The 21526-nt window shown below is 36.0% G+C and overlaps 1 protein-coding gene across 4 annotated transcripts in view; it reads left to right on the forward strand.

Annotated features, from left to right (window-relative positions):
* The window catches only part of ORC3 (origin recognition complex subunit 3), a 61803-nt gene that overhangs the window by 20856 nt on the left and 19421 nt on the right, over positions 1-21526 (forward strand). For all 4 annotated transcript variants that reach the window (XM_007076920.3, XM_007076918.3, XM_007076919.3 and 1 more), the window contains exons 9-13: positions 764-877; positions 6091-6224; positions 6704-6767; positions 15987-16103; positions 17252-17331. In XM_007076920.3, the coding sequence (XP_007076982.1) occupies positions 764-877; positions 6091-6224; positions 6704-6767; positions 15987-16103; positions 17252-17331 (509 nt within the window). The remainder of the gene's footprint in view (positions 1-763; positions 878-6090; positions 6225-6703; positions 6768-15986; positions 16104-17251; positions 17332-21526) is intronic.

The raw sequence follows: 21526 nt of genomic DNA on the forward strand, positions 1-21526 counted from the left end.
AAATTGTTGCCAGACTCAACTCTTTCAAGGTGTGCTTTATATTGCTTGTGTAAGGTAAATTATGAAAAACTTCCATTTATTTACTGACCACTTATACATTTTTTTCCCCATGAAGATGGTATCCGTTTGTTTATGGATACTTTGAGGAAAATTTTTATAGCTGCCGTATTTAAAATTGCTCGATTGTGATCAAATGCAGGTGGCCTTTTATAACTACATTTCAGTTTTAAAAACCTAGTATGACTTTTCGTTTTCAGATATAAAATCTTCACTTTAGGCCATTGAAAATTAGCTGAGTAATACAAATGCAGCTATTTTGTAACAGATAACATCTGTTAATTTGGGGTTTTTCATTCAACAGTGCATAATGTGTTATTCCTCATTAATGTGTGTAAGTTAGGGATGAAAAAGAAATCTTATAATAGGAATTACCAAAGCCTATAGCTTCTTCAGTGGCTTCTGGCGGAGAAGACGGATTGTATAGTTAATAGATGGTATTTTTTTAAATTAGTAATTGAATGGAAGATGATGGACATCTTTGATTCTGAAGATGTAGTATGAATAGCTTCTTTTGGTTATGATTCTTATGTAAATTAATTTAAAGTTTTAGTTGATATTTGACCTAAAAATAACCTACCTACTTTTATAGCTTTCATGGTTACTGTGTCATAGTATCATTCTTTGCCTCATGATTTATACTTGATATTTATGAAGAGTAAAGACTAATAAGGAGTGTGTCCTATTCCCCTTTTATGTCTTTCAGCTACTTCTTACAACTCAGTTTCCCTTTAAACTAAGTGAAAAAGTGCTACAGATTTTGACCAACATCTTTTTGTATCATGATTTCTCAATTCAAAACTTTATAAAAGGACTTCAGGTAAGAAGACACTAATGGGTGTGAAAGTTCATAAGCTGATTCTAAGTAATTTGCATATTATTTGAAACTATTTAGTGTGATAAGACATTTTAAATGGCAAACTCTAAAATAAGTAAATTCAAGTGTCACCTGGGTGGCTCAGTTGGTTAAGTAACCGACTTCGGCTCAGCTCATGATCTCGCAGTTTGTGAGTTTGAGCCCCGCATCGGGCTCTGTGCTGACAGCTCAGAGTCTGGAGGCTGCTTCAGATTCTGTGTCTCCCCCTCTCTTTACGCCTCCCCTGCTCACGCTCTGTGTCTCTCTGTCTCTCAATAATAATAAATGTTAAAAAAAAATCTTAAATAAGTAAATTCAAGTTATGTTATTCTAGGCTCTACCATTTCTTAGTTACCTGCAGCAAAACATAGAGAATATATTAATTCAGATGTCAAAAATGGATAAAGACATCCCACACACCCCCTGCATTCCAATGATTCTTAACTATATAGGGGTAGGGAGGAAGGGACTCTTATTTATTTATTTTTTTAATATATTTATTTTGAGGGAGAGAGAGCATGAGCAGGGAGGGACAGAGAAGGAGAGGGAGAGAGAGAATCCAGAGTAGGCTCCACACCGTCAAGGCAGAGCCCATTGACACTGGGCTCAATCTCAGGAACTATGAGATCATGACTTGAGCCAGGTTTAACCAACTGAGCCACCCAGGTGCCCCTAGGGACTTTGTTTGTTTGTTTGTTGTGAGATTCTTGATTTCTTCCTAAAAAATACTATATATGAGGGATCAGCAAATTTTCTGTGAAGGATCAGATATTAAATATTTTTGGCTGTGAATGCTACATCTCTGTTGCATATTCTTTTTCTTCTTTTTAAATAACCAGTTAAAGATATAAAAAACATTTGTAGTTCCTGGGCCATGTAAAAATAGTCTGTGGGCCATAGTTTGTTGTCCCTTGCACATATATGTATATGTATTCATTTATATTTATTCTTGCATATTGGGAAAGCAGTTTTATTAAGGTTTCATGAATTGCCAGAAGAAAATTCGTGAACTCAGCTTCATACTGTCTGTTCTAAACTACAAAAGGAGCCCATTCCCCAGTTATTTGGAAGTTAATGTTATCTTCTTCTCTTGGCATCTACCTTAAAATACCTTAGCAAAGTGTAGTCATTGTAAATACATGCCATTGTAAATACATGTTACTAAAACCAATATATTAGTAATCTTCAGTACAAAAGTGCAATATTATAATACCTCACATTTGTGTAGTAACTTGAAGTTTACAAATTATTTCTGTTATGTATTTTTTCTCCATGTAAAACACTGTAGTGCTCTCTTATGGCTAACATATGTCTTTTTTCCCAACCTGACTTTAAAAAAAAAAAATATTTCAACGCAACAAAATTACCTTAGCAATATGCGAAATTAAATGATATTGAGGTATAATACATTTCTTAATTTTTTTTTACATTTATTTATTTTTGAGAGACAGAGCACTAGTGGGGAAGGGGCAGAGAGAGACAGACAGACAGACAGACAGAATCCAAAGCAGGCTCTAACCTCTGAGCACAGAGCCCGACGCAGGGCTTGAACTCACAAACCGTGAGACCATAACCTGAGCCGAAGTCGGATGCTCAACCGACTGAGCCACCCAGGCACCCCAAGATCTAATACATTTCTGATTTGCTTCTCTCATACATTTTACTTCACTCATTTGTTTACTGAAAAGTATTTATTAAGAGCCAACTGTAAGCCAAGAATTATGCTGAGCCCTAGAGATACAGAGGACAAGGAAATCTCTGCCTTCAGATTGCTCTTTTGTTTAGTGAAGGAGGCAGAATGGGAAATTACAGTTCTCAATAGTCAGTGCTATGAAAGAAATGTGTGGGGATTCCATAAGAAAACGAAAGTATATCCTAAGGAATAGAGGCTCACCAGATTAAAATGGGAAGCGCATTCTAGGTAAAGACAACAGTATAAGGAGAGAGATCTGTTGGAGGACTACTGCACTGATCTAGACAAGATATAACAAGGGCTAAACTAAGGTTGTGATAGTGGAACTAGAGAGGAGGAATCAGATTTGGGGATGAGATAGAATCGACAGACCCTGGTGACTAAGTGGATGATAGGATGCATAAGAGAAGCGTAAGTTCTATCTTGGCAAATGGATTGGAGGTGGTACCATTTATTAAGTATATGTGTTAATATAAAGTGAAGAGCCAGTTAGAAAAAGGTGAGTTTCTTTTTGTATATGGTTTTTTCAGGTATGTTGGATAATAAAGATTTGGCACTCAGGAGAAAAATCTGGAAGTAAATAGAAATATTTAGGATTTATCATTAAAAGGTGGTGGTTGAAGTCACATAGTGAGGATGAGGCATCATCCAGAGGAGTGAGGAAAGGACTAAGATTAGAATCTTATTGTAAGCTGACAAGAGTAATAGAAAAGGAGACTAAAAACAATAAAGAAAACCATTAGAAAGTAGAGTAACACTGAAGTCAAGAGAAGAATGAGTTCTAGGTAATATCATTTCTCAAATACCATTGAGAAAGCAAGTGAAGAAAAGGGTACTCATCGAATTATGTAATCTCTTGGGGTCTCAGTTTTCTCATCTGTAAAATAGGGAATCAGATTAGATGATTTTATAGGTTCCTCATAATTTACTAAGCACCTCCTTTGTGCTAGCTCGTACTAAGTATTTACATTGTTTCATTAATGGGTACTATTATCTTCAGTTTTGCAGGTGAGGAAACAGAGGCTTAGGTTAAGTAGCTTGGCCAAGGTCACACAGCTTTTAAGTGGTAGAGCCGTTAGACCCTATTTGTCTACTTTTCCTAATCATCAGTGGGAAGTAATGCGTAAGTCCTATTTTCCATAGGGGGTGTAGTAGGGTATATAATCATTCTGTATATGTTTAAGGTTTTCCTTCATTAGTTGGATATGTTGACCAACTTGTTGACCCAGATTTTGAGAACATACTTAGACAAAGTAGGTGATACTGGGTTCTTATTTATAACTCTACTGTAAGTCATGTGACTTCCTCCCATTTCTCCTCCCCAGCAAGTCCCTTATATGTTTGTTTTTTACTTTTCTCATATTTAAAAAGTGATGTTAACATTGGAATAAATACTATCACAATATAATTGAAAAATGCAAGTAAGAAACAAGATTTTGTTAATATGTGTGAAAATAATTTAGCACTTGGCATGAACAGTTACTTTCTGTTTGGTATTTGTTTCTAAGTAAGGCTGGCTCTTTTCTTACAGCCTCATCCTTCCTCCAGAATGAACTATTTTGGAGGATTTCCTCTAGCCTTGGGTATCTGGTCTTCAGCTCTATAGGCTCAGAGATTCATTATCAGTTTACCCAGTAAGGATCAAGCTCAAATACCTTAATACCAATATATAAGCTATCATGTTAATTTATTAATTTGTGATGGGAAATTCTATTTTCTAGTGACAAGACTGTGTTTTGTCCACTCTCTAGGGAAACTGTCTAGTATCAAGGTGTCTGGAAAAACCAAATTGGCCATAAAAAGGTTGCTTAGGGTCAAGTTTTTAACATTTGAATGGTCTTGTAAGATACATCTTACAAGTTATGGTAGGTTCTGGAAGATCATTCCCCCTTATACTATGGGGACAACAGCATTCTTAACATTTAAATTTACCAGATATTGTACCATGTTTTTCTTCATGAAATAAAACTGAATTTAAAAAGATATCTTTTCTTTAGCTATTTCTCATTTTTCATTATTTTTTTTTATCAGAAGGGAAAGTTTCTACCATTGTAACATTTTTATTTATTCAGCAGACCAAATTTTTTCACTGATTTTATAGATGAATATTTTCTTGTGAGTATTTGGACATCTATTAAACTCTGAGGTCACACCCCAGTCCTATCCCCACCATATTTACTGTTGCTGTGAGTTGGTTCTGCAGAGAGTTGATCTATCCATTCATATTAGTTTCTTCTAATACATACTTCAGAGATTACAATTTTCTGAGCTTGTCCACAAAATCAGAGTCTTAAAATATTAAAGATACAGAATGATTTATGCATTGTTTGTAGTGTTATTGTGACATTAAATATATTAGTTCCATACTTTTGCTGTTTAAAAAAAACCTTAGTGTGCTGTTTCAAAAGGCCACATGCACCCCAATGTTTATAACAGTGCTATCAGTAATAACCAAAGTATGGAAAGAGCCCAAATGTCCATCAACAGATGAATGGATAAAGAAGATGTGGTATGTATGTATATATATATGTATATATATATATATATATACATATATATATACATACACATACATACACATACACACACAATGGAGTATTACTTGGCAACCAAAAAGAATGAAATCTTGCCATTTGCAACTATGTGGATGGAACTAGAGGGTATTAAGCTAAGTGAAATAAGTCAGCGAAAGATAAATATCATGTGACTTCACTCATATGAGGAATTTAAGATACAAAACAGATAAACATAAGGGAAGGGAAGCAAAAATAATTTAAAAACAAGGAGGGGGACAAATCATAAGAGACTCTTTTTTTAATTTTATTTTTTACATTTATTTATTTATTTTTGAGAGACAGAGCACAAGTGGGGGGAGGGGCAGAGAGAGGGGGACACAGAATCCGAAGCAGGCTCCAGGCTCTGAGCTGTCAGCACAGAGCCTGACGCGGGGCTCGAACTCACAAACCGTGAGATCATGACCTGAGCCAAAGTCGGACACTCAACCGACGGAGCCACCCAGGCACCCCAAAACATAAGAGACCCTTAAATGCAGAGAACAAACTAGGGTTGCTAGAGGGGTTGTGGGTGGGGGGATGGGCTAAATGGGTAAGGGGCATTAAGGAAGACACTTGCTGGGATGAGCACTGGGTGTTATATATAGGGGATGAATCATTGGAATCTACTTCTGAAATCATTATAGCACTGTATGCTAACTAACTTGGATATAAATTAAAAAGTAAATAAAAACAAAACAAAAACTCTTTAAAATAAATAAGAAACCTGTTTATATAAAAGAATCTGCAGGGGGGACTGTTTACTTGATTTGACTGCTCTGGAAACCTAGATCTTAAACGTATTTTGGCCAGGTCTATATTACAGTGCTAATACCAGAGGGATTTATTTATGAAGCAACAAAAAGGTTTGTTGACATGAAGTTACTCTGTGGAATTAGAATGACATTATATAATCTTCACATTTCTTTCAGCTTTCTCTATTAGAACATTTCTACTCTCAGCCCCTCAGTGTCCTATGCTGTAATCTCTCGGAAGCCAAGAGAAGAATAAATTTTTTATCAGAAAATCAATGTGAAAACATCCGACGTCTTCCATCATTTAGGAGGTAAAAAGAGAAGTGTATATTTAACACATAATAGAATTTGGGGTAAAAAAAAGTATCTCAGATCTAGCTATTTTTGAAGTGGGGAAAGAAAAAAATAACCATTTTATATAGAGCACAGTAAAACCTTTCTGTTTTCACTCGTGAGATTTCTTTGTTGGATTTGAAAACATACCGTAACGAAAAATATTTTTACAAAGGGATATAATTTGCAGTTTCTTCAGAGTTACTTTTATAAAGAACATTTTCTGATTCTGGAGTTTATGGCTTTTGTTTATGATTAGATCCCTAGATTCTGAAGTATAGCTGCTTTTTGGAGTTAGAAATTACTATTAAACCATGACTATTATCTTGAATTTATTTTTGAGAAGAAATAAAAGAATGTGGCCACCACTCTAGGTAGTTCTTTTCCCCCATGTGATAGTCACATCTTTAGAATGTTTAATTTTCTCTCTTTGTGTACGGGATGGTGAAAATTTTAGGCACGTGGAAAAGCAAGCTTCAGAAAAGCAAGTTGCACTATTGACCAATGAGAGATTTTTGAAGGTAGGAATGTGGATGTATTTGTTTCAGTTTTACTTTTTTTTTCTTCATGAAAAACAATGTGCACATAAAATTTATTCATTGAATTTATAAAACATACCTGTCTGTCCTAATATGCTTTTCACAGTGAATTAGTGGGTCTTGATGATCATATAGGAGTATGACTATTGAAGATGACACAAAACTTTAATTCTCTAAAAGATGACCTTTTTTATTGAGACAAAATATTAACTACAGGTTTATCGTATGGTGTATTTCGAAAATACTTTTGAGATCTCAACTTTATTTCCATATTCCATTTTGGAATCTGCAGGCAATGTCATTTTAATGTTTTTTTAAAGGCCGTCATAAATAAAGGCACATAGAAGCCATGCAGTTTAGGGACCCACTGCTAAGTGGGTATTGATTTGATTTGAAAAAGATATCATTCTATATTGATACAATGCCAGGAAAGAAGTAATGAGCTTAGAAAATTGAGTGAACAATACAACACAGGGAATATCAAAAGGAAGATTTTTTTGGTTCTTTCTTGAATAAATGATACTCAGACATGGTACAATTCAAAAGGCAAAGATAATATACAGTGAAAACACTCCCTCACACCTTTACCCTCCAACTACCTACTTTCTTTTCCTAGATACAGTTAGTGTTATTAGTTTCTTATGTGTTTTCCTAGAAAGATTTTTCACGTATACAAGGAATTTTACGTATTTTAGGAGTTTCCTTCTTTCTTTTACAGAATATAAATGAGTATATTATATATGCTGTTCTGCACCTGTTTTGTTTTGCACTTAATGTTGAAAATCATTTCATATCAATACTGAGTGTGGTATAGTACTTTTGGGATGAATGTACCTTCATTTTACGTAGTAAGTCCCTTAATGATGGACAACTAGAAATGCATAGTGTCACATTTGTTTTCATACTTGTCATGCCTTTTTTAAGGAAAAAGTTGTCAGAAAATTGTAATGAAATTAAGAGGAGATTGAAGTAGCCCTAGTACTAAAGGTTTTGCTGGCCCAGACTGTTTTCAAATTTTGAGTGAAAGAATGTTAGTTCCTAGAGGGCGTGTGTTCTGTATAGCTCTGAATACTAATTTACCTTCTATTCATAAATGCTAAAAAGAGAATGGCTTTTTTATAATTGAGATATAATTGACATACAGTATAACAGTGGACAGTGGCTTTTTGTTGGGCATTATTTCTAATGCAGAATCCACACTGGGCCATAATATAAAATCACTTCTAGACTGGGTTTAATAATCACTTTAATAATCTCTGTAACCTTTTTAGAGCAGTATAAGAAGTTTTCACATCCTAATGCAGGTTGTTTTGGTAGAGGGAACTTTAAGAACTAGTGGAAAGGGATGTGTGCATGTTTACTGAGTTTTAAGATTAGATGGATTAGCTCTGCTGAGTCAGCTAGTTGCCAAGTGCATTTCCTGCTACAGCATATTTTCAGAAGCCAGGAATAGATTTTTAAAGAGTACTTTTAACCATTGAAATGACAAAGGGAGAGAATCTCTAGGCTCATCTGTTGTAGAAATAGTCTGACATTTATCTCTGCTTCTCAGTAACGTTTCATGTATTTTCTAAGCATTTATTTATCTGTTCTTGTTCTTATTGCACTTATCAGCCCCATTTGTTATTATCTTTGCTGTATTCATTTTAGGATTGCATATTTTGTTATTCAAAGGCTTATTTAGGAAGGTACACAAAGATTTGTACCTTACCCTAAAAAAGTTATGTGCAGGTCACCTGCTAAATTCAAAGACCAAAAGAGGTCTGTGAGGGGCACCCGGGTGGCTCAGTTGGTCAAATGTCTGACTCCTGATTTCGACTCAGGTCATGATTCATGATGGGCTGTGAGTTCAGGCCCCACATTGGGCTCTGTGCTGCGCATGGAGCCTGCTTAAGATTCTCTCCCTCTCCCTTTGCTCTTCTTGCACATGTGCTCTCTCTCTAAAAAAAAAAAAAAAAAAGTCTATGAAAAAGATTAATCAATATGTCTGTGGATTTTTGTAGTTTAGAGTAAAAGTATCTTTGTATATTTTATTCATTTATTTAAGCATTTATTATTCTTTTTCTCCTTTTATGGTTTTTTTAAACACACAATCAATTTTTATATGTATTTTACCATGATAAAAATTGGAAAAAACCCCACATGATAATTAAAAGTATGGTACTTCGTGATACAGGGGAAGATCCTGATTATGACCTCAGCAAATTTCAACTTGCATTTCAACTCCAGCTACTTGTTAGCCAGGTATACCTTAGAAAAATCACTCACCCTATTTAAGCCTCAATTTCCTTATTTATAAAATGGGACAATAATTCCTAGTGTGATTTCCTCATACAGTTAGTGATAATCAAAGTCCATTCAGCAAATGAGAGTGATTTATGAACAAATATACAGTAAAACTTTTATAAATGTGAATCATAAATATTGTTATTACTTTTCTGTATGATAAAAATTAAGATCAATGTGAATGTGTAGTTTCGTATATTACATATTCTGTATTATGCATACTAAATGTAATATTCTTGCATTACATGGTTGTATAGATTATGTAGTTATGTAGACATGTGTACTGTTAGAATTTATCACACTCAGATTTTGAAGACATAGACCTCAAAGTATACTCCAGAGAAATTTATACTCCTTATATCTAGATTCTTTCGTCCCTGAATATCTACTTTGCTCCCTACCCTGATTAACTAAACCCAGTAGTTCTTAAACTTTAGTATGTATCAGAATCACGGGGAGGGCTTGTTAAAACACTGATTAATGGCCTCCATCCCCAGAATTTCTGCTTTTGTAGCTCAAATGTGGGTCCTGAGAATTTGCATTTCTAGCAAGGTCCCTGGTAATGCTGATGCCTTTGGCCTGAAGACCATTTTTGAGAACCACTTGAACTGGACTGGTTGCCTAGAAGGAAATGTTTATTGTTTCCCTTGCCATGTTCTCTTAAATTTAGAATTAATCTAAATTCTAACTTAAATGAAGGATTTATATGAATCATCCCCAGACTGGACTCAAGATGTTAAAAAAACCTTCAACTCCTTTAGAATTATGGACCCTCAGTTTCACAGATACAGCTTTAAAACTATATGTCAGCTTTGTATTTCATAAACTACATGGGTTTTTTGAAAGTATACTTTCAAATTTAAAAATTCAGCTGACTAAACCATATACATTTGTAGAAGTGTCACTGGGAAGTTCAAGCTAAGGCATGACATAGAGCTGATAAAAGATTAAAGATTCTGTGCATTCTCTCACTTCTGAGTAGTCTGTCCTGTGAATGTATTGTGCAGCAGAGTACAGAGGCCAAAAAGTGCACTCTGACAGTTAACAATCTAGTCTTCCTATGCTTAAGCAGAATAGGCCTGCACAAGCTCCCATTAATGCAAACTTCTGATGACTCAAGAGCTTTCAAATCCTGTGGTAGAAGTGTAACCAGATAATCTTTTTTCTTTTTTATTAATGTTGTTTATTTTTGAGAGAGAGATCGAGCAGGGGAGGGACATATAGGGAGGGGGATAGAGGATCCAAAGCAGGCTCCATGCTGACAGCAGAGAGCCTGACACAGGGCTTGAACCTGTGAATGGCAATATCATGACCTGAGCTGAAGTCAGACACTTATCTAACTGAGCCACCCAGGGGCTCCTATCCAGAGAATCTTTAAAGTTTCTTTTGGCTCTAAAACGCTGTGATTTTATTTACTTGTTCATTAAACAGATTGGTAATTTTTTTTGCTGACTAGTTAATTTGATTCCTCATTAAAATTTTATTTTAGTACATCTGTTTAATTGGAGATAGGTAAATTATTACTATGGGTTTTAGGTGAAATAGCAAGAGCTGTTACTGTTTATATTTTTACCATGTTTTGCCTCATACCATTGCTTTAGTAATCAAGGTTTCTGGTTTTTTTTAACTTAACCCTTTAATTCATGAAACAGTATTTCATGAGAAGCTGTCAAAGTGCCTTATATAGAACTTTCAAATTCTTCATAATTGCAAAGATGATTTTTATTATTGCTTGTCCCTGAAATTTTGTTTCAAGTCCAATATTAAGGAGAGCTTTGAAGAAGATTGTGCCTCGTATTTGCATAATTATTATCTGATAATAAAAAACACTAGGCCTTAATATACTGGAAGGATTTTTTGAATAGTGAGAAATTCTTTTTCTTTCTATGAGCAAATGTTTTGGAGGAATGGAATATTAACAGCTTTTCCCAATTAGTAGATAGTTTTTATGCATTGTCTCATTTTGAGTCACAGCCACCACATATGACAGATGTTTTTATCCCTTTGTATAGATGAGGAGAGTCACAAAATGATTAAATAACTTTGCCTATCTAAAGTGTCACAATTAGCAAATGGTACATCTGGCATTAATACCCAGATCTGACATCATAGGCCATACATTTTCTGTGACGCTTCATTGAAGAATTAGTATAGGGTGATGAGAAGGTGCCTAAGGTTCTGTATTAGTGTTTGAGAAGTCAGAAATGAGCTTTCCAAATACTGTGACAAGTTAACAGTGAAGATAATTTGTAGGAGGCTTAGAAAACTACTTGGTATGAGGTAGCTTTGGCCAGGTGTCATGGAGCACTACATGCTGCTGCTCAAATTAGAAAAGGAAACATTCACACACACATATACACACTTTATTTTCAAAATACTTTTTAAAAAAAGCAAGTCTCAACACCATATCTAAGATTAGGCCCATTTTAATCCTGTGCTGACTACACCAACCACACCCTCTCTATTACCGGTAATGGCTGTTCATGTTGATCCTGTCTTGTCAAGAAGTTACATTATACTTAGTATATTTAATAAATGACTAATTCCATGTACTTCACATAAGAAAATCTGTTTATATATTTTTATTCAAATCTTCCTTAAAGCTATTTGGCTTGGTTTCAACCCCTTTCAACTTAGATTCAACCTCTTGCGGGTAACAGGTGAAGTTTTTTATTCTGACTTGTTAATATTTTATGTCTCTATTCCCTCTGTACTCAGCTAGATTTTAAATTGGTTGAGAGTAGGAAGTAGGTCTTGGACTTGTTAGAATTGTAATTTGTTAGTATTAGAAAGATAACCTGATTGAATATGCTCATTTTACAAATGAAGAAATGTAACCAAGAGAGAGGAAGTGAAATATCTAAGGTCACAGAGCAAGTTAGTGGTAGATTTCTTTTCACCATTTAGTATGCTTTTCATGGTGATTCGTGAACAAAAGGCACAGAATTACTTCATGAGTTTGGTGGTAACCTGCCTTTCACCTACCTTTGCCTCCACCTCTTCTTTCTATTTCTTTTGACAGACAGGGCAGGAGGAGGGGGAAAATCTATTAGGAGAAATAATTAAAAGAAAAGAGAAGAAAGGAAGAAAATGACTGGAAACAAACTACTACATGTGATCAAACAAGCTAGGCTTTAGCACAGTAGTGCGGCAGGAACGGGCAGCTTCAGTGCAAACCCTTCATCAAGTGCTGCTGGTCTGAAGTGCCCAGTGGGAACACAGAGAACAAAAGGCTGAGGCAGATGAGAGGAGAAGCACACAGGCCACACTAGTGCTGGGAGAAAGCCATGCTTTGGCACTCCAGGAGCTGGCTGTCATGTGATGAGACACTGAGAACCAAACACTGTTGGTCAAAATTTCTCCATAATGAGAAAAATCATGCTTCGTTCTAGCAAGATGATAACTAAGAGAATGCTGTGTTCTTGGACAGCAGATACCTCTTATTCCTAAAATCCAGTGTCTGTTTTACCAGCTTTTGTTATCAGTGAATTGATTGAAAGGAACATATTATAAAGATTTACAGCCATTTTTACATAACTTACTTTAAATCTTTCTGGTGTCACTCTTCACCCCATACATAACATTCTGGACACAAAAGTAATAAATACTATGGAAAGTAGAAGAGAATTGCAAAAACTAAGCATCATGGCAAATATAATTCTGTCTGATCATATTTTCTTTACCTATATATATTTAAATTTTACATAGGTATTGGTTTCCTCTCCAAAGAAAGTAACCAGCTCAGTAAAAATAGGGGCCTTGTCATGTAAGTAAACAAGAATACATGAATGATTTTGACTGAATGACAGACAAGATTGATGTGATTGGAGATGGCTGATTTAAAAGGGTATACTATACATTTACTGGCCACCCACAGCCTAATATAAATGTGGCTTTTTAGGTCCGTAGTGGTTTGTTTGTTTTTTTTACCCTGAGTCAACATTTACAAATTGAGACATTTTACATTACAAATTCAGACTTCCATCTTTTGTTGAAAAATTAGTAAATCTGGTCCACATCCAGCAAGACAACAAGTGGTTGCTCTTATTTAGAAGGGAGACTGAGTGCATGTTGGCCTCCGTTCATTAATGCATTCCTCATTCAACAAAGTTTGTGAGGGTCCACTGTGTGCCAGGTGTTAATCTGGGTGCTGAGAATATAGGAGTGAACAAAACTGACAAAAGCCTCTGCCTTCATGGGGCTTACATGCTATCAAAAGAAGTAGGTAAAATATCTGTGTTGCTAAGGAAAAACAATGAAGGAAAAAAGCGGAATGTGAAGTTCAGTGTGCATGGGGAGTTGGATTGACATTTTAAATAAGGACCTTACTGAGAAGGTGAATTTTGAATAAAGACTAAAGGAAGTTACAGAGCTTGCCATGCAGGAATCTGGCGGAAGGGAATTCCAAACAGCAGCGAGACAGCAAGTGGAAAGGACCTGAGGTTGGAGCCTGTCTTGATGTTTGAAGAGGAGCAAGGAGGCTGCTCTTTTGTATTTGATATCAGAGAAATATCTTTGTTTGCGTCTCTTTATCAAAAATCAGAAAAGACCACGAGGTCTTCATGTGTCAAGAAAAGAAGAAAGCATATCTCTTTGGGAAATAATGAATATTACTAGGCAAAGTGTATCTCTGTTAAAAAGAATCATCCTAACCACAGTTATGAAATAAAACAGTGGCAGCCATGACCAGTGTATGGCTGTGATTCCAGAGGAAAAATTTAACGAATGGAAAACAAGATTACTATTTGAACAGGCTTTGTTTTCACATGTGCATAGTGTGATGCTGCTGTAAGCATTAAGTGGAGAATTTTCTCAGCATCAAAACCTATAAAAAGGTGTTCATAAAGTGCATTAAGAATTGGCCTGGAGAGAAGCATTTGCAGATATGAATCTCAGTAAGACAAAGGATTTAGAGAATAGTGTCATGTAGAAAGTTAATCATTTGGATGTTTTCTGCTGCAGCTGATAAGAACACAGATGTGAATAACAATGGAATCTTATGTAGAGAGTAGTTCCAGAGTCAATACATAAGGCAAAAGTGTGGGATGGTCAAAATAACTTAACTCTTGAAAAATCCCTTAGAAGGGTATAGCAGATTTCTCATGAAGTCCAGCATAGCTAGTTTTACTTGCAGTGTTGGAACCAGAACTCCATTTCCTCAGTTGGGCATTGGATAAAATAGTATGCTGTGTTACGTGAACAAAACAAAACATGTTTTAAATGCTAGAATTCCACTGGGCACAGGGATGTAATCACGCAGAGGTAGGAAGGGACTGAGATCATCTGGAAAAAGAGCATGTGCATAATCCTCCTTCCACCCCTACCCAAGGCATAGTCCCTCGAGTGTGCAACATTGCCCACAAGGTGTAAAGTATTTCAGTTTCCTCCCCCTCTGAGTAAATTCAGTTCTGCATCACCCATTATTTGTACATGCACAAAAGCATGTACTCCACTAAGCAAAAGGAATAGGTAGTTCAAGAAGCATGAAGTATGGTTATTAATCAGTAATAGATTCCTTTCCCTCCAGAATACTTTTCTTTGTTTAAAAGCTCTTCAGGCATACATTAAGGCAAACAATTAGTGGCTTTATGCACTCTCCATGTTACAGCATAGAGTAAAATTAGAGCTGAGTGTACTCTCCCAGTGGTGGTTAAAGTACCCTTTGTTAGGATAGGAGACCTAGATTTTTGAAATTACCAACTAACTCAAATACTGGGAGGAAAGACATTTTGATTCTGAAAGCTTTTTCATTTGCCCTGTGCTTTCAGGTAATAATCTATAGATTGCTGATGAAGGAATTGATTTCTAAGTGCATTAGAGTTTAGGAAAATATATCAGATTTGTTGCTTTTTATAGGTTAGGTTTGCTTGAATTTATTCGTATCTGAGGTGTTATTTTCTGCAGGCTTGACTGCTAAAAATAATGGGTATCTGCAAGATATTACTGGTGGAAAAAAACCGCAGCCCGGCAGTTAAAGTCCTTTATTTGACTTACAGAGAAGAAAAAAATGTGAAGACCATGCCACAGATCATAATCCTTTTAAGAGAATGTTACAGGATGAAGCAGTTATAAAAGTATTTGAGGTCTGAAAAATACTTGGATGTTGATAGAATGTAGTGTGTTAAAATCATTTCTAAACTGTTTCAGAAGGTTCTAGAAAACATAATACCCCTCCCACCCCCCCACAAAAAAGCCCTTTTGAAACTGATTTGTGGGATTAGTCATCCCACAAGTTTAAGACACTATCTCCCATATTATACTTGTTGGAGTCTAAATTCTAAAGCTTGATGGCTTTAGATTTCTCTTTTCATTTTTTTTTTTTAATTAGTAAAGCGAATAAAACCAGTGTTAGAAATTCTCAACAAAAAGCAGGCATTTATCAGAATCACCCGTGGTGTTTCTTCTGTAGTCTTTCTTTGAAACACAGTTCTAATTGTACTTTAAGAGAAGCATAGGCCTTAAGTGTAACCTCAGCAACTGTTAATGATGTTGGTATTGGGCTCTGTAGTGATCTTCTCACCCTTCTGATGCTAGCAAGGTAGAGGGTGGTAGGCCTACCTCGCTGTGGCACATATTGGGTGACTGACACAAGCAGGCATCCAGCAGGGTGCTTTTTTGCACACTTGTGTTGTGGGAAGCCAAGTTATAATGGCAGTGCCATAGATAGAAGGAAACTACAGGACTAATTTTGGTGTGTGTAAAATATCACCAGACCTGATACTAAATCAGAAATACCCAGCCTTTATCCTAGATTTTGTGTGCGTTACTAATTCTCAAAATTAAGGAAATTAATTTGTAATTCTGCATCTTTTCTCACCAGTTTTCCAGGAATTATATATATGTATTCGTGAGGTAGATTTTATTATTCTTTTAATTACTGACTTACATATTTGTAATGTATTCTGTGATTTTTAGGAGGAAATACAATCATTACTAGAAAACTTACATGTTTACCATACAAATTACTTCCTGGTTTTGAGATGTCTTCATCAGTTCACCTCTTCTCTTCCCAAGTACCCATTGGGTCGACAGGTAACCACAACTTCTTCATTTGGAATGTCTGCAGTAGGAATATCAGTAGTTTCTTGCTTTGATTTCAGCAGCATTCAGGCATCAGAATTTGAAATGGATCCAAATCAGGCACTGAGTGCACAATCTAAATCCATTCCAGCTGTACACATTACTGGTAATTGAAGCAGTATATTTTGTTCTGATGGCCACAGCTAGAAACAACCACATGAATCCCAGTGGTGTTGCTTCCCCCCTCCTCCCCTGCCCCCCAATGTATTTGTCCTAAGGCATTTTAACCTTTTTCTTTCACACTTCTTTGTCATGTATACTGAGTTGATCCCCCCACTTTATCAAAATAGCAAAAAGAATCTGTTTGAGAATGCTTAATGGTTAACCTTGCATTCCACCAAGAACTAAAAGGGAAACAGCATTTCTGCCCTTGCAAAATTATGCCCCACTGGCCTTTGTGTCATACTCTAAACCTGTGAACCAGCTAGAGAGTGGATGTTAGTGGAATAATTCTGTATTCCTAAATATTTGCATCCTACCTCAAAGGTTTAGACAACAGGGGTACCGGGTGGGTCAGTGGGTTAAGCGTCCAACTCTTGATTTCGGCTCAGGTCATGATCCCAGAGTTGTGGGATCCAGCCCCGTGTTGGGGTGTTGGGGTCCAGGCTGAGTGTAGAGCCTGCTTGGAATTCTCTCCCCCCCACCCCCGCTCCTCTCCCCCACATTCATGTTCTCTCTCTCTCTCTCTCTAATAAGTAAATAAATAAAGGTTTAGAGAACAAATCTAAATACATAGGAATGATTTGTTTATGAAAGGATTTCTGCCATTAAGCTTTCTTTTTAATAATCACATATTGCTTTTATTTTATTATTTTCTTATTGCAGTGTGATCAGTATTATCAGCCAGTCCCAATGTAGTCTCATGTTGCTTTTATGTAAATGGTATTCTTATATAGCCTGACCTATGTGATATGTGCCCAGTCTGTTGTCCTCTAAAGAAAATGATTGTTTTTTTTGTTTTTTGGTTTTTTTTTTTAGAAAATGATTGTTTTTAATAATATTTATTTTTTTGTCTTGACCATTTATGATTTTGTCAAATGAGCAGTGTGTAACTTAGTACATCACTTTTGGTTCCTTACAAGTGTGCTTTTTACTTACAGATCAGAGAGCTGTACTGCACTTGTTTAGAAAAGAACATATGGGATTCAGAGGAGTATGCATCAGCTTTGCAGCTGCTGAGGTAGTTTTGTTTTTTTTTTCTGTTTTGTCTGATGTAAGCCTGTCAATAAATAACCCTTTCCTCCAGAATGTTGCCTGCCAAGGGGTTTTTAAGTAGCCATGCTGTGTCTAATATTTGTAAATACCTTGAACTTGTTTGTGGTTTATGGTGGTTTTAATGTAGCAACCATCCATTTCTTTGCTGGTTTTACCTTGTTTTTGAACTTGTGATTTTTTTTTTCCTAGAGAGAGATTGTGAGTGGGGGAGAGGGGCAGAGGGAGAGAGAGAATCTCGAATAGGCTCAATGCTCAGCCTGAAGCCTGACACGGGGTTCGATCCCACAACCTTGGGATCATGCCTGAGCTGAAATCAAGAGTCAGTACTTCAACTGACAGAACTACCCAGGTGTCCTGAACTTGTGCTTTTTAAAGTAAAATGAGCATTTAGTCAAATATTGACACTACCTGAGGAGGGCTTAGGTATGGATAATTTTAATCTTGCCAGCTTGATGGCATGGCAGGGAAAGTAGTCATGGAAAGTGATCTCACCATGGCCCCAACCAGGATGGGTGGAGTTGCAGCATCACTTGGTGAAATGTGTCCTGTGAAGGAGGTCACTGCTGAACTTGAGGACCAGCGATGAGGAGGCAGTGGCCTTGATGCCTTACCCCCATCTGAGCTGGCCCTGCTTTCATTAGCACGGGAGATCATAAATTTATCTAATATTATATAAATAAGACATCTTGGTGTTGTCCCATATCAGAGATCACTTACCACCCTGACAAATTTACCTTTTAAAGTTATAATCATTTGTTTTTCTTGGCTTCACTTATACATACGTTGACTTTTTAGTCTTCCATAAAAATAATGACCACTTGGAAAATGAGGAAAGGAAAATCAAGTGTGAGTTAAGTTTCTGCACGCACACTTATAATTTTCCTCAGTGAATATAAATGCTTATATGAAAATATCATAAAGAAGTCTGAGAATTGAATATTTATTAAGTCTTGGCTTCCTCTGGGCCCACAAGAAAAGAACAGATGGGCACAGTAGGAGGAAAATTCACATTGAAAGCACTTTAGGTCCAGAGACTTAATAATACAAATGTCAGTGATCTAGCAGGTGCAGCTTAAGATAGGAAACTAATTTTATGCTATCTGGAAAAATAACTCCCCATGGAAACTAGATTGCCACTGAAAAGCTCTGTTTTATTTCAGTTTTTAAATGCCAGTAAGAGATTTCTGTGTACTTCTGTATGTCAACGGAGACTTCATTTGCTTTCTATTCAAGTCAACATTCCTGCCTCAACACCTAGTTGATTCTTGCTGAGTTTCCTCTTTAATTTTTGTGATTAGTGATTGTCTTCCTTTTCCAGTTGAATAGTCTTAAATTCATAGATTCCTTTGTCAGAGAGGGGCTTGCTTTTTTCTTTCTACATCTTTTTGGCATCGGTAATCTTGGGGTACAAGTCAAGGGTCAAGAATGCCAATTCCAAACTAGGTTAAGGAAACATGAGCAATAATAGTAATGGTGACAGTCGTAACCACTGTTTATAAAAGCTTGCAGTGTGTCAGGCACTGTGCTAGGTAGGCACTTTCAGTAAACTTTCCTGTCTAATACACAAGTACACCTTTGTGGCAGATACTATTATCCACACTTTACAACTCAGAATACTGAAGCATATATAGGAATTAGAATTTGCCTGAGATCTCCTAGTTGTTGATGGAACCAGAATTCTAATCCAGATCTGATTTCACAGCTGTTGTACCTTCCACTATTCTTGCTAAGATCTAAAGTATGGGCTTGGGGATCTGAGTAAAGCAGAAGCAATAAATAGAAAGTGAAATTTCAGTCATTTTGCTAAACTGAGGTCAGAAACATAGGAATATAAAAAGCATTAAGGATGAAATATGTCAGGTACAGCAAAGACAGCTTAGAGTCTGGGCACTACCAAGAATCTGGGAATGTCCAGAATGGATTTCTTTTCCTTTTGTGCAGATTAGATGTGGAAAAGAAGTCAAGGACACTTGTCAGTTTAGGCATTCTAAGTAAGAATCATCTGAATTTAGGAAACCAGATATTCCCATCACCTGTCTTCAAACAATTCACATCATGAGAGAAAATAAGATTAAAATGATCACTGAATGTCACTTGGGAAAAAAACTGAGGTCCTGTAGAAACATAGTCTAGAAACATTTCCAGTTTGACTTTTTTTGTTAAGTTCCTTAAAGGCAGTATTTCTCTTGAAAAATCCCTTTTATATGGAAACTGACATGTTTAAATAATCATAAATCAACTTGGTGAAATATTTTGTGATCATTGAAAAGTATTTAATTCCTGATATTTGTATGGAACCACAAAAGAATAGCTAAAATAATCTTGAGAAAGAACACAGGTGGGAGGCATCGTTCTTCTTGATTTCAAGCTATATTGCAAAGCTACAGTCAGTAATCAAAACAGTATGGTGTTGACATAAAAAAAGACACATAGATGAATGAAACAGAATAGAGAGCCCAGACATAAATTCTTACATATATAGACAATTTATGACAGAGGAGGCAAGAACAGATAATAGAGAAAGGACAGTCTCTTTAATAAATGGTGCTGGGAAAACTGGACCACTTTCTTAACACCAGTCACAAAAATCAACTCAAAATGGATTAAAGATTTGAAAATAGACTTGAAACCACAAAAGTAGAAGAAAACATAAGTGAACCTCCTTGACATTGGTCTTCGCAATGATATTTTGGCTTTGATACCAAAAGCAAAAATAAACAGGTGGGACTACATCAAACCAATAAGCTTCTAAACAGTAAAGGAGAAACCATCAATAAAATGAAAAGGCAACCTATTAAATGGGAGAAAATATTAGGAAATCATACATCTGATAAGGGTTTAATATCCAAAATATATAAAGAACTCCTACAACTCAATAGAAAAAACAAACAATTGATTAAAAAATGGGCAGAGGAGCTAAACAGACATTTTCCCAAAGAAGACATACAGATGGCCAATAAGTGCATGAAAAGATGCTTAACATGACTAGTCATCAGAGAAATGCAAATCAAAACCTTAATGAGATATGTCCTCACACCTGTTAGGAGGCTCTTATCAAAAAGTCAAGAAATAACAAGTGGTGGTGAGGAATACTTGTGCCCTATTGGTGGAGATATAAATTGGTGCAGTCGTTATGGAAAACAGTGTGGAGATTCTTCAAAAAATTAAAAATAGAACTACCATTTGACCTAGCAATTCAATTTCTGGGTGTTTATCTGAAGGAAATGAAAATGCCAACTCAAGATACCAGTGTTCCCATGTTTATTGCAGCTATTCACAATAGACAAGACATGGAAACAAGCCAAGTGCCCATCAATCAAGGAATGGATAAAGAAAAATGCACATATACACACATAGTGGAATATTATTCAGCCATAAGAATTAGGAAGTCCCTCTATAACACTGAACTCAGATACCGAGAACAGATTGGTAGTTGCCAGTGGTGGGGGGGTGGGCAAAATGACTGAAGGTGGTCAAAGAGTACAAATTCCAGTTATAAAATAAGCCCTGGGGATGTAATTTATAGTATGGTGATATGTAGTATTGCATATTTGAAAGTTCCTGATAGAGTAAATCTTAAAAGTTTTCATCACAAGAAAGAAAATTTATAGTTATGTGCAGTGGTGGATGTTAACTAGATTTCTTACGGTGATCATTTCACAGTATATACACATACCAAATCATGTACACGTGAAACTAATATGTCATTTGCTAATTATCTCAGTTTTAAAGTGTATTTACGTGGTATTTGTAATGTTGAAAATATCATATATTCATGAGTGGAAAAAGACTTACAGAATTGTATATCACAGTTATTTTTAAAATGTATGCAGCAGACATTGATGTACACGTGGGGAGCTGGCAGTTATGCCTTTATAAAAGGCCATAATTTGACAGGAGTGCAGTGGTTCTGCATGTCTTCCATAGCCTTTCTTCTTTCAGTCAACTCTTGGAGCATGAAGACCACATCCCTATGCAGGATATGAGTTGGTTAATTTTTTACCAAGCATGTATTATTATATAAGGATATACTTAAGACACCATTTGGGAACCGGAAGTAGTAAAAATGGTGCTAACCCAGCAGCGAGCTACGTGAGTGCACTGGGCTTCTTGTGGTCAGCTCTGAAAGACCTTAAGAGGAAAAATTTACCTTTCTATTA

Source organism: Panthera tigris, chromosome B2 (genome assembly GCF_018350195.1).
Source record: "Panthera tigris isolate Pti1 chromosome B2, P.tigris_Pti1_mat1.1, whole genome shotgun sequence".
NCBI lineage: Eukaryota > Metazoa > Chordata > Mammalia > Carnivora > Felidae > Panthera > Panthera tigris.